Source organism: Alexandromys fortis, unplaced genomic scaffold (assembly GCF_014885135.2).
Source record: "Alexandromys fortis isolate MF-2015 unplaced genomic scaffold, M_Fortis_MF-2015_v1.1 scaffold_307, whole genome shotgun sequence".
Classification (NCBI taxonomy): Eukaryota; Metazoa; Chordata; class Mammalia; order Rodentia; family Cricetidae; genus Alexandromys; species Alexandromys fortis.
The window spans coordinates 706,616-719,550 of NW_026068205.1; the positions used below are offsets into that span (position 1 = coordinate 706,616).

A 12,935-nucleotide genomic window follows, 5' to 3' on the forward strand; every position below is an offset into this window, starting at 1 on the left:
TCTGTGTGGTTATATTGGGGCTAAGTGGATCAGAACCAACAAGTGGCCTCCCTGTTACATCCTAGGATACTCCCTCAAACTTCTGAAATAGAAATAAGAGTCATGAGAATTTACATAGTGGGTCTACAGAGCTAGTGCCAGGACAGGCTCCAAAGCCACAGAGAAACCCTGTCTCGAAAAACCAAAAAAAAAAAAAAAACAATAAATCATATGACATTTTGCTGTGCAGCAAACTCTAATTAGAAAAAGAAAGAAAAATGTTGGTTGTTGATAAGATAATGTACCAAGGGCTACAATGCTGTTGGAATGACCATCACTGAGTTGGAACTATAGTGAACTTGAGAGTGACAGGGAGAGACATGCTGAGCATGAGAGAATATCATTCTGGCACGAGAGTGTCAAGATGCTAAACATTATATATTATATATGCTAAGCATATATAAGGTTACCCTGTATAAAGGGTAGGAAACAAATTATATCTGAAGGAGAGGGAGAATGTAGTGAAAGATGGCTGCAGACAACAGGCCAATTATGATTTTGCCATTCTAAGGTCTCTGGTTAGCACTTCGAGGAAAATGGTAATATGGAAAATAATTCAGTGTTGTGTGATCCAATATGTATGTGAGTTCTGCTCTGAATACCATCACTGGAGTAAGTTTCGGAGTGGATGAAAGTCACCCACCTGTCCTCCTGAGGGTCCCAACACTCCTTTTGGTGGTCTTCCTGGTTTCATGTCACATGCATCAATTACCTTCTCCCCTTCTTCAGAGCTCTTCACCCCACCCATAGTCCCTTTTTGGGTTCATGCCCTGTACATCTCCACACCTGCATGTCCATATAACACAAACCCTAGGATCAGATATGAGAAAAGACCTGTGGTAGTTGAAGAGATTTTTAATGATGACCAGTGTTAACCTCTTCTCCCTCTTTCCTTCAAGACCATTTCAATATTATCCAGAATCTGAGTGAAACGGCTTTGGGGAATCCATGCTAATCTCTACGGATCCTTCGAGGTCACCAAGGTTCTCCCTTCGTGTTTCTCTCTACTTATGACTGCTCATGTTCAGCTCACAGTGACTCATGACAAAACTTGCCTCCTTTCGCTCTTTCCGAACGATGGCAACAACAAATCCAGGTTATCGTTAGTCCTTCAGCTTAGCAGTATGACTGAGTGTCTAGAGACCTGTTGAGAGGTGTTTGGTCTCCAGTGACAACTCAAGGCTCCGGATCAGAATAGTTTCCCATTATGCCTTCGTTCACAGTTCCACATGAACCTTGTATTGAGGACAAATGAAACACTTCCCAGCTCATCTCGTCTCACAGCTCCTTTCTCCTTTATTCAGATTTCAACCAATTTCAGACAAACAAAGGATCTTTCTTTCTCTTTTCCTCTGCTCTCCCGAGTGATCCACCACAATGAATAAATTCCAAGCAAGGCCCTTCGTTCCCATAGCCTCAAACCTGCCAATTTCGATGACTCAGCAAGTACCATCTCAATCTTAGCCTTCTCTCTAGGCTTCTTAATAACTATTTCGTTGAAGATAAAATTTATATGCATGTTCTTCAGTCAAATTAGATTTCAAAGCAATGTTGATGTGAAGGAAAACACATCACCATGGGTTTAACATGTACAATATAAGACATTGTTACTCTTTTTTTTTTTTTTTTTTTTTTGGACTGAAGAAACCTTCAAGGACACTGGCCTACTTTCATACAGATATAGTCTCTCAGGTCATCACAGGTGGTACTGTCTATGCCCCGTTTGTGCAGGAAGGCACACTCTCCGTAATCATGAATTTCCTTCCTGGAACGAAACAAAGGGTTGGCATCTTTATTTATCAGACTCAGCACAGCCTCATATAATGAATCTAAACTTCAGTGATCACAGTTCAAATGTACTCTGTGAAGAGGATACTACGTCAGCTCTTATTGTCCATCATACTTAACCTCTGGACTCTGCTGGGGAGGTACTATGTGAGTCCACCCCTCAGCAGCACAGCCAGACACTCCATGCTGCCAACAAGGAAAAAACTATCATAATTTTTCAGAGAGGGGTCAGATTGTTCCGTTTATGTTGGTGATGAAAATGACTAAAGGAACAAATTAGGCATTTAGAGATGGTGTCGAGAAGAGTGTAACTCGCATTTCGGGGAATATTTTTCATTTACTGTTATGGGAATCCCATAAGTGGAATGCCTACTCCTCGGGGGTGCAGACGGTAACTGCATTTAAATATAAATCTTTAAAAGGACTGATTAAATAAGATAAGATCTTTTTAAAATTAATGTTTTTGAAATTAGATTCTAGGCACATCACCATCCTCGGCTCAAAATAATGTCTTTTGGGTAAACACTAATCCTATAATCTGAGTGTTTTTCTTTTTCTTTTGCCATGTTGAGAGCAAACCCAGGGGCCCTTTGAATTGCTAGGTAAGCTGTCTACCACTGAACTACACTCCCCTACCCCTTGTGCCGCTGATGCTCTTTGAAGTAGAAATGATTCAAGCCCTTCCTTGAGTGTGTGCACAGGCTGAGGCACTGGAAGTCAGAATGAAATGTCAGGCACCTACACACCAAGGCAAGAGGTCAAAAGAAACAGACCCTGACAACACCTTGACTGTGGACTTCCAGAATCCAGATCAGTTGCTTTAGCTGCTCAGTCTGTGTCATTTATTGTGGTGACCCCAGCAAAGTAACACACCAACTTTAACCAGCTCATACCTTTCCCTCAAATTTCTTTTAAATAGGAATGCATAACATCTTAAACTGTCATTTTTTTTTTCAAGAAAACACCACAGGAATTGTGTTTTGTGCTCAAAGTTAACTTGCATCATAGATTTCTTACATTGGTTTTCAAGTGAAAAACCACAATTATTGGTTATATTGTTGCTTTCAAGTCACTGTGTGTTTTCAACCTATTATAAATAGAATGACCATGGAAACTTCTCCTAGTTGGGGAAACTTTTTTGGTGAGGTACAAAATATTAATACTGCAGAGTGAGCACCATGAAAAAGACATGCAGTGCGTGAAACTTTGCGGAGCCTCTGTGAAAAACAGAATTATTCCACTCTGAAGTTAAGGAAAATTTAAATGTTTCCAGAAAAAAATAGAATCTAAGGATACAATTAATTCTTTACACTTGGGACAGCAGAGAAGTTTTGGAATTTTCAATAAAAGGAAATTCAACATCTCTCTTCCCAATCTCTTCTCATCCATATTGTTAGGCCCCTGGTGGGTAAGGACAATGTAGCCATCATTACATCTTCAGATACTCACTCTTTACCAATGAGAAGTGAAAGACACACACACACACACACACTCAAGTATACACAGACACATAAGCGTAAACTGTACTCAGGAAAGACTTAAACTGCCTAGACTTTTCAAGTCTAGAATGAAAGGAAGATAGGTACAATCCAATTAAACACACAGAAATACACAGTGGCGTTAGAGGGCAGATGCTCCCAAAAGACTACCAGTTTGCATGAAGGTTCTCCTCAGCATCTGCTGAAGGCCCTGGTTAGGAAATGTAGTAAAAGAAACAGTAGATGTAGCTGTCTATAGAGTTAGAATTTTGACCATGATTTATAATTAACACTAAGTCAATTTCACAAAGACTTACAAATCATTGTATTTTGTTCCATCTGTCCAAAGCCAGAGTTTGTCCAAATTTTGTTTGTTCAGTCCAATCCAATATGAAGATCCTTCATTCACAAGGCTCATCAAAGCTTCCTGTGATAAAGAAGAACACTATCAGGAGCATCATCTAGAAGTCTTACTCTCAGTATGTGAAAAGGTACTGCCCTAGTCTGAGTCCCACATGCTCTTACCACAGGCCCTGCAGGGAGCCAAGTACCTAAAGTCCTATCTTTAAATTTGTTATAGGAAAGAGAGTGAATCTGTTAAGACTGAAGTTAGAATGTGGCACTTTTGACCCTAATTCTGAAACACCTCCTGTTTTGCCCGACGGGGGAAAAAAAAATAAAGTCTTTGTACTCAAATGTCATCATTTCAAGGAAATGTGAACTTTTCTCCAATCTACCCTCCTCTTGGAGAAGTGATAAACACTTTGATTGTATCTAACATGCTGTGTCATTTTCATATTTTCTGTATTTCTAGCTTTCTATCTTCCCTGCTGTGCTCCAACTTCCCCAAAGGCAAAAGACCTGTGTTTTAACTACTGGGCATGCTCATTTGGAAATCTAACCAGTTCATTCTTGTTGTTGAACTTAGCCAGGTGTGCTTCTAAGTTTCCACAATTCAGCTTTGCGACGGGCCATGAGTTTTCATGTTGGGCAAGGAAGAAGCAGTTCTGGTTAATTTTATGCCAGGCATTCATGCATATCTTTGCTTCATCGTCACACGTCTTATTTCTCGTTGTTCTTGAGGTTCCAACTGAAATGAGCACACAACACGAAAGACACTGTGAAAAAAGCGAGCCTGACTGTCATTGTAAGAGTCTCCTATATTTCACACTGATGAAAGGAATTCCACTTCCACATCCCATTTCAGTCAAATGGCTGAAATGACTTTTAAATAAATTTAGTCATTTGCTCTGTGATGACAGGTCAACCAAGAGCACAGAAGGAGAGAAAAAAAAAAAAACACTGGAGAATTAAGATCTCCATGTAACTTAAAATAGTAATGAGCAACTTCCAGAAATGTAAAGTCCCCTGACAAATCTTTCTCTGGTATTTTCATACAACTGGAATTTATTTACTAATTCACATCTCTTATAATTGGATATGGTACCTTAGATATTTTACCACATACTAATGGATTCCTCTTTAGTCATAATATCAAAGAGTTGGTCCTTTCCTGTTGGCCTATCTGATATTCAGTTGTTTCTCAGAAACAGCATTTCCTCAGAAGTTGAAGCTATAACTTTGTCCTTTGTTTTAGGGAAAAAAAATCAGGAAGGGGAAAACACTGAAATTTAACTTTTACACCATTTCTCATTTTCTCCTTAACTCACAGCACTGGATATATTAATTTACTTGTTTGTGACTAACCCTGAGAGAAAGTGTTTAAGGTACTTTTTTACCCAAAGACTGGAAAAACAAACAAGTGACCGCTTCCTACTCAAGCTTATGAATGGGAGCCTACTCATTTGGAAGCATTAACTAGCAGTAAGATTCTGTACACATAAAACCTGATGTGATAGCACAGTAAAAACACTCATTTCACTGAAATTACTTGGAAAAGCCCCAACTTACCATAAAATATTGGGTTCAAATATACAACTATGTCAGGAACCAATTTCCTCCTAATATCATTACAGGAACCATCGCCCTGGGGAGTCTGCAGAGAACCCCACACCCATAATTATGTTAAGAATCCTTCTATTGACAGAACCTACCCCACACCCAATTAAGCTGTTAATGGAGAGCTATCTGTTAGCGGAACCCACCCCACATTCCAAACTATCTAGAGAACTAGGTGTGTCAACTCGTGACTTCTTGGCCTATGTGACCTGACCAAACGTAACCTCCTGGCCTACGTGACGAACGTGAACCACGTGACAAGAATCCAGGCCCCTGTGCCCTCCCCCAATTCCTTACCCTATATAAACTGTAAACCTGTCTCTAATAAAACAGGGGCTTCTACAAATTTTTGCCTAGCCTCCTTCCTCTTTCCTAGCTCATATCTTCCAGATAGTGCCTCTCCGTGACCCTGGAATAACTGAACTGCAGGGTGGGTTACAACCCCTAGGGACTGAGTAACCCACCCAAGGCAATCAACACAACTCCTACCAAACAGTTGGCTTAAAACACAAACTATCAGAAATGCAGTTTTATAATTCATCTGCTAGCTTATATTTTCTTTCATTTGTACATCCAACTACACCCAAACTGAGCACTTACCCTGTGGCAGACATTTATCTTTTTGTAGTTCTTGGAATACAAAAATAAATACACCATGAAAAAAAATCGCTTTCATGTAAGTTGCATACCTGAAACCATATAGTTTCTCATGAAGAGCATCCAGGTCAAGGGATAAGTATGACTGTACAACAGTCAGGTTGGGTTAGACACAGGTGATGCCTAGTACCTGAAGAAAGGTGGACTGGGGAGGTAAGTCTGCCTCCAGGGTAAGAACACATTTTTCTAAGCAATGGGAAAAGGTGAGCATGCCTGGCTTGTTCACCAAATAATGAAGATGCCCACGTTCCTATAGATTAAGTGAAGGATTCTGTATTAAGTGAAGGATTCTGTAGTCCTAGTGAGGGGTCCCTTTCTCTAGAACAAGGTGAATGAGTCCTGAAGAAAGACATCCAAGGGTGACTTCTGGCTTCTATGGGAACCTACACTCCTGCATGCACGCACGCACACACACACACACACACACACACACACACACACACACACACACATACAGGTGAGGGAGAGATATTTCAGCATAAACACAATTGAGTTTGAGATGAGCAAGTAGTTAGATTTTATTTTTTTAAATGATTGAATTCAAAAAGTGTCCCAGTTTAAAGATGTTTTTATGTCATAAAATTTTGAGATCTGTTCAGAAGGCCAACAGGACAACAATGCTTCAAAGACTGGGTGCATGAAGAGACATATTGGAACACCGTGCAGGGGGGAAGGAGGAAAAAGTAAGGGAAATAAAGTCAGTTGTGATAGAGGCAGGGCACAAGCAGTAGGACTAAACTGACTTGAAAGCCAAATGGAATTATTTCTAGGAAGGGATTTTAAATGGTGTGAAGAACCAGAGGTTATCTTAGTTGATGCCATCAAAAGGCGAACAATGCACAGCTCTCTCCCCCTTTCGTCAGTGTTAGAGCTCCACTCTTCTGTGATCGTCTATGAGCCTTGGGTGGGGGGAGGGTGGTATAGATGATTTATCCAGAGCTGAGTCCTCATATTTATTACACTGGGCAGCTCAACCAGTTACCTATGTGTCTGCATCAACCACTGCTTGCTTTGAAAAGATTTTTCTCAATATCAAGTTAGTGAAAATTCCAACACGAGTTGGGGAGGCCTTCCCTCTGAGGCCTATCTTTTTTGCATTGAGTGTGGACCCTAAAGAGAAGGGAGTGACTCGCCTTTGGGGACATGGCTGCAAGAAGGCTATCCATATCTAGATATAGGCAGTGCTAATTGGATTGAGAATCCCCTCAATCATCACAGCAACAAAACAAAGAGCATGAAATTGAAAGGGAGTTTCTGTGGATGGTACAAAAGAGATGGATATGACCAAAATACATTGTATAATAGTATGAAATTTTCTAAGAGAAAAATAATTTTTAAAATGAACATGGAAGGCTGGAGAGATGGCTCAGAGGTTAGGAGCACTGACTGCTCTTCCAGAGGTCCTGAGTTCTATTCCCAGCAACCACATGGTATCTAACAGCCTCTATAATGAGATTTGGTGCCACCTTCTGCAATAAAGGCATACATGGAGTCAGAATGTTGTATACATAATAAACAAATAAATAAATCCTTTAAAAAATAAAATGCATGTGTATTGTCAAGTAACATTGAACAGATGATGGCTACTAAGTAGTGGCACTGACTTTTTGGTAAACAGCGACAGGTTTCACAGAAAAGAAGAAGCAGAAACCTGATCAAAGTGGATTTAATAGAAAGTTTGAAAAGCAAAGGCACTGGGGTTTAATTCCACGGCAAGAGCCCATGCTTAGCACGAGCAAGGCTCTGGTTGAACTCTAAACACCATCATGTTTAAGCAAAAACTTAGCCATCTGAGCTGCAGATGTAGTCTGTTGGTAGACCGTGTGCTTGGAATACACGCTGTCCTGGAGAAAGGAAGGACCTACAGACGAATGGAAAGGAGAGAGGTAGGCAGGGAGCAGAGGAGGGAGAGGAAAACAAAATCACAGAAAAGATTTCAAGAAGGTTTCTGTACTAAGCAGCAAACATAAGCAGCACTTATAGCAAGAATAGGGGCTAAGGAGAATTTTTTGTTTTTACCCCATTTGGGAATAAACTGTGACCTTCATTCTGTCGCTGAACAACAGTGGTATACGGGAGACAAAAGGGCAGAGCTAGTGACCGAGTAAGACAATACAGGGTCTAGCATAGAATCTGGACACCCCACTATCAGGAAAACCTCTTTGGTGGTTGGGGGGGGGGAGTATCTCCCACCATTGCTTCTGTTAGAATAAGGTTCCACACACTCACGGGTGGCAGTAGAGGCTAACACACTCCACCGCCATTACAGCCGGCTCGGTTTTCCGACGTGAATACTGTACCTACAAGGTCATGCCCTGGAGTACACACCCAACTCCTGATAAGGCTTTATCTGACCACCAGGACTCACTTTCCTCTTGCTTCAAACTGAACAAACTTCCGCCAAGTAATTACTCTGCCACAGCTGATTGCTTGTGATTGTCGCTGTCCAGTTAGAGAGGGGGATAAAAGCCTTTCTAGGCATGAAGTCCCATTTTGGGATGAATCAGCAGTAATTAGGTGCAATACATATTTATCCAAAGACTGTTTTTTCTAGGAGGCAAACGGACAGCAGAAACCAATCACTTACATTTTCTAGGGAAACTGAAAAACCCCCAAAGAAGCACAACAACACCACCACATAGCAGGGTCCACAGGGTCAGCAATTTCTTCGCATCTGCACATAAGGCAAACAGACATGTCACTATTTATCAGAGAAAAACAGCAAGCAAACAAAACCCCCATTAAACAACCAAAAAAAATACATATTCTCTGTGTCCTATTCACAACTCAGTCTTTGCTCTGAGTAGCTCAGAAAGGTGCTCAGGAGTAGCTTTGCCTCTAAGTGTCATTTCCAAGAACTGGGCGGTGTATTCTCCAACAAGGCTTGCAGAACAAAAACCCAGTCCCCGCCTTCCCCAGAGGGTTTGGTTTCGTTTTGTGGTTTTGTTTGTTTTAATGGTACGTCCTTTTTTTTTTTTTTTTTTTTTTTTCCAGCTAGGGAAGGACGGATCTGGTGGGAAGGTGGTGTTCCTTTTTCCTTTCAGTTTTGAGCCTTTGTTTTGTAGACGACGACAGTGATCGTTTTCATTTAAGGTCCACGTGCGTACCCTCTGCCTCACAGGCTAAGCAAAGGCTACCAGTCTTAGCCAGCAAACAAACCCTGTCATCTCCTTACCAAACTTTGTCCTATGATGTACTGATACATGGCTTGTCTGGGATGCTCTGTATAAATTTTCCACCATCATCTTGAAGGCGCTCCAGTGACTACCGAGACAGAGAAATTTCTTAGGTCAAAAGGAGAACTGATAATCATATCCGTTGTCAAGCCTTTGGACTCTGAGGGCCAAGTTTCTCTGGGGTCAGGGACGGAGCAAGACTGGTGGACAGATGATACAGCACCGCTCCAGCCTGATGGTTAAGCACTGAAGCTGCGCTCGGATCCGACGGGCCACAAGATCTCTCACTGGGCCTGTCCTCGCTCCTCTGTGAGAGTAACGGCAGCGGGACACACCCCAACGGTGTCTGCTAGCAGCCCCGGATTGGCTAGCAGCCACCGTGGGGGGCGGGGAGAAGCTTGATTGGCATCAACTCAACCTGCCGTCCAGTCAGCAGATCAGGGTTCGCCCTTCCCTGGACTTTGTATAATCCTCCCCAAATCTCCAATCTGATATACCTGTGTAACTTCGGGATTGTTTCAACTAACTGTAAATTGCATTTATTCTCTCGTGCATTTTTTGTTTTGTGTTTCAGTATCTGTTTGTATTTTCAATTGTCATGTGGATTGTATAGTGAAATTTGGCAAAGCAAAACCATTGATTTTATGCGCGTTCATGGTAAACTAAGGCTTGTTTCCTACATAGGCACTATCCTCTGCACAGAGGCCTAGCATGATAGATTCCAGCATAAGATGGAATTACGCCTACGCTTTCATTTCGCTAATGCTTTTCTACGTTCATATTTTGAAACAAATTACTTTAGAAAGAATAGTTTTAGACACAAAGGAAATACAGCTTGTTGTTTATAGCTACACTGTGAGATTTAGAATCCAGTTTCCTGGCAGAGCAGTTACTAAAAGTATGTGATAAAATGCTCTAACAGGGTCTGCAATAGCTTGTGACAATGGTTAGAACTTGGTCTGGAGTAAAGCTGGTTGCCTGGAAACATCGAAAAAGCAGTGGCACAGAGTTGGTGGTGCCTTTGTCCCCATCATATCTCTAGTTCTTTCTGGAAAACATAGAGATGATTACAGCTGTACCAAGTGTTCTGTTGTATAGTGCACACACACACACACACACACACGTGTGTTGTGTTGCTTTTACGTTGCTGTGGCAGCCTGGATTTAAAAGCCGGTGCTATGATGTTGCTTTTGATGGAAGCTTACTTTGCAGAAACCTTGCTAGTGGTGTTCTTCCTTACAGTATGGATTAGATCTTCAATGCCTGTGAAAGGCCTATGAGTTATAGACTTAAGCCCTCAGGGTGGCATTAGGGAGAGGCAGAGGAATGTATGTAAGGCAGAGTACAGAGCTGGAAGGGTCCTGGGAAGGTTCTCTTGAAAGGGGGTGACAGGGTTCCTATCCTTTCCTTTTCTGCTTTTTGCTTCTGAGGTGGATGGTTTTGCTTTACTGTAATCCTACTGTGAAGCTCCGCCTCACCCTCACACCCAAACTATGCTGCCATCCAGCCAGCATCTGAAACTCCAAAACCATGATCAAAAAGGAATATTTTCTCCTTGTGCTCTGGATCAGCTAGCTGGCTTGGTCGCATTGTGTACTCAGCGTCATGGGTAGTCAAGAAACAACTCCCTGGTGGTCATTGTGGGCTCTTAGGTCCTGAAAGCTAGCAGACTGGACTGACAGACTCAGAGGCTTGTTTAACTCCAAGCTTTGGGAACATGCTCCAGGCCTTAGGACCCAGAGACAAGCAGTCATCAGTGCTTCAGTTAGAGTCTTAGTGTTTGGCGCTCCTGTTGTCGGTAGCCTGGGGCATCAACAGCTAGTTAAACCTTAACCCAAAGAAGTAGTAGAGGATGACTGCAGGCAGCAGGGTGTAGCAGAGGCTAGTTTTGTAGCTCGGGCTGCAAGTGCTGAGACCTATTATTGCTAGTGATATAGTTCCTTGACCTAGGGTATTTGGACCCTTGGCCTTTGAGACACGGCAGCATTGGAAGTGATTGGGGAGAGTTTGGAATGTTGCAAGTCCAGAGACAAATTATCTTGGTGTATTTTAACTCCTTAAATAGCCACATGTGTCACTTCTGTATATGACCTAAGGTCCTGTGATCATCATTTACAGCCTTTTTCAGTACACTAAAAGAATACTAACTTGTCTTGACCCCGAAATAAGAACGTCATCAGACAGCACTTTAGGCCCTTAGATTTCCCAAGTTGCTGGAACCTACCCACCTAATACGTTCACCTACTGTATTTGGGAAGTTTGGTGGCTGATAGTTTTCTTTGTTCTGTTACTTATAAAACATATAAGATTGTTGCCACGTTGAAAAATGGAATTTGAGAGCAAGTTAAGAAATATAGTTCAGGCCCATTTCTGACAGTAAAGGTATCTTCCCTTCTGCTCTCTAGCTTGGAAACTTGACGCATGGTCGCTCCATGTGTTGGGATTTTACCATTTCTAAGGATGTCCCTGAGCCTTATTAAAGACCAGGTTAACCTCCAAATCTACTTCTTTAAGATGTAAATCCAACTTATTCTGGCAAAACTCAAACCTTTGAAAGTACAGACCTGAGATTATTGATACCACAAAGTAGAAAATCAAAGCAACAATCTAGCTCACAATTGATAGAGTTAAACAAAAGCTCTAAAACCTTGTCTTTAAGATTTGTCTTCATGTAAGATCTGTGATTATTTCATATTATATTGGCTTGTAGGTGGGTGCTTACATAAATTGAGTTGTTACACTAACCCATATTCATTTATGACTGTAGAAAAACTAGAATTTTAAAGGAACAATGAAACAAAGCAAATGCTTCAACAGCCCCTAACGGTTAGACTTGGCCACCTGTTCAAGAATGCTGCATAGAGGGCTAGAGTAATAATGAGGGACAGGAAGGAGTTTTTCAATCTGTATGGCTACGTTGGGGGAATAAATAGAGGAAACTGAGAGGCATTTGGAGAGGTAAGAATAGATCTTGGAAGAGTTGGGGGCACCAGCAGAGCAAATATGGTCAAAATACATTGCACGCATGCCTAAAATTGTTACAGAATTGATACAAATATCACAATACAAAAGGATCCATTGAATAAGAAAATGAGATATAAAGGTTAGTGCCAGGCCTCCTTAGCCTTATTCCTCAGGGAAAGGTGAATGCCCTATCTGCCCATTCTGCAACCCCACAACACAGGACAATCAGATGTGATAGGGAGCCAAATCAAAGCAGGAATTCAGTTTATTACTGTGAGCATCAGCTTATATAGGTTAAGTGACATTGTGTGGTATTGGGGGTACCTCTAGCTAATGACATACAGCCAATCCCTCCCTCTGGCTGGAAGGGTGTCTACCTAGATTTCTGTCTCACCCCCACTCAATAGCTTTGATACTATCCTTCGAACTCAAGCCAGGCTTTTCTCTGTTCTACAAGTCTCAAGGTACAGGCCCTGAGATAATCTTAGCCCAACAGGTTAGAAATATAAATGTAATTTTGGTAAAAAAAAAAAAAGGTTGGAGGAAAAGGAAATGCATTTATGTGAAAAAGGATTTCATATACTAAATTTTAAAATTTTTGTTCAATGCTAAAGGACTGTTTCAAAATATAAAGAGATGAGGACAAAATTAAAATTTTAAATATATTATAAGAGGTTGTAGGCATTAAAACGTAAAAAAAAGATGTTATAGGCATAAATAAATTGATAAAAATAAAGATTATTAAAATTACTAGGGTCAAAATTTAACACCCTGAAATAAAACTGATACCCGAATCTCAGTCTCTAGTAAGGAACCTTTTAAAAGTTGCTCTGGTCTTAATAGTGTTTACTAAAAATATTGCTTGCAAAAATGA

The 12,935-nt window shown here is 41.1% G+C and overlaps 1 protein-coding gene across 1 annotated transcript; it reads right to left on the reverse strand.

Annotated features, from left to right (window-relative positions):
• Nucleotides 1-878: 878 nt before the first annotated feature.
• Nucleotides 879-9,393, reverse strand: LOC126493240 (C-type lectin domain family 2 member E-like). Its single transcript, XM_050130181.1, has 5 exons — nucleotides 9,097-9,393; nucleotides 8,509-8,595; nucleotides 4,208-4,395; nucleotides 3,623-3,732; nucleotides 879-1,804 (listed from the first exon to the last, which is right to left on the reverse strand). Exons 1-5 carry the CDS (start codon nucleotides 9,164-9,166, stop codon nucleotides 1,690-1,692), a joined length of 570 nt encoding a protein of 189 aa, XP_049986138.1. The 5' UTR covers nucleotides 9,167-9,393; the 3' UTR covers nucleotides 879-1,689.
• Between the last annotated feature and the right edge of the window lie 3,542 nt (nucleotides 9,394-12,935).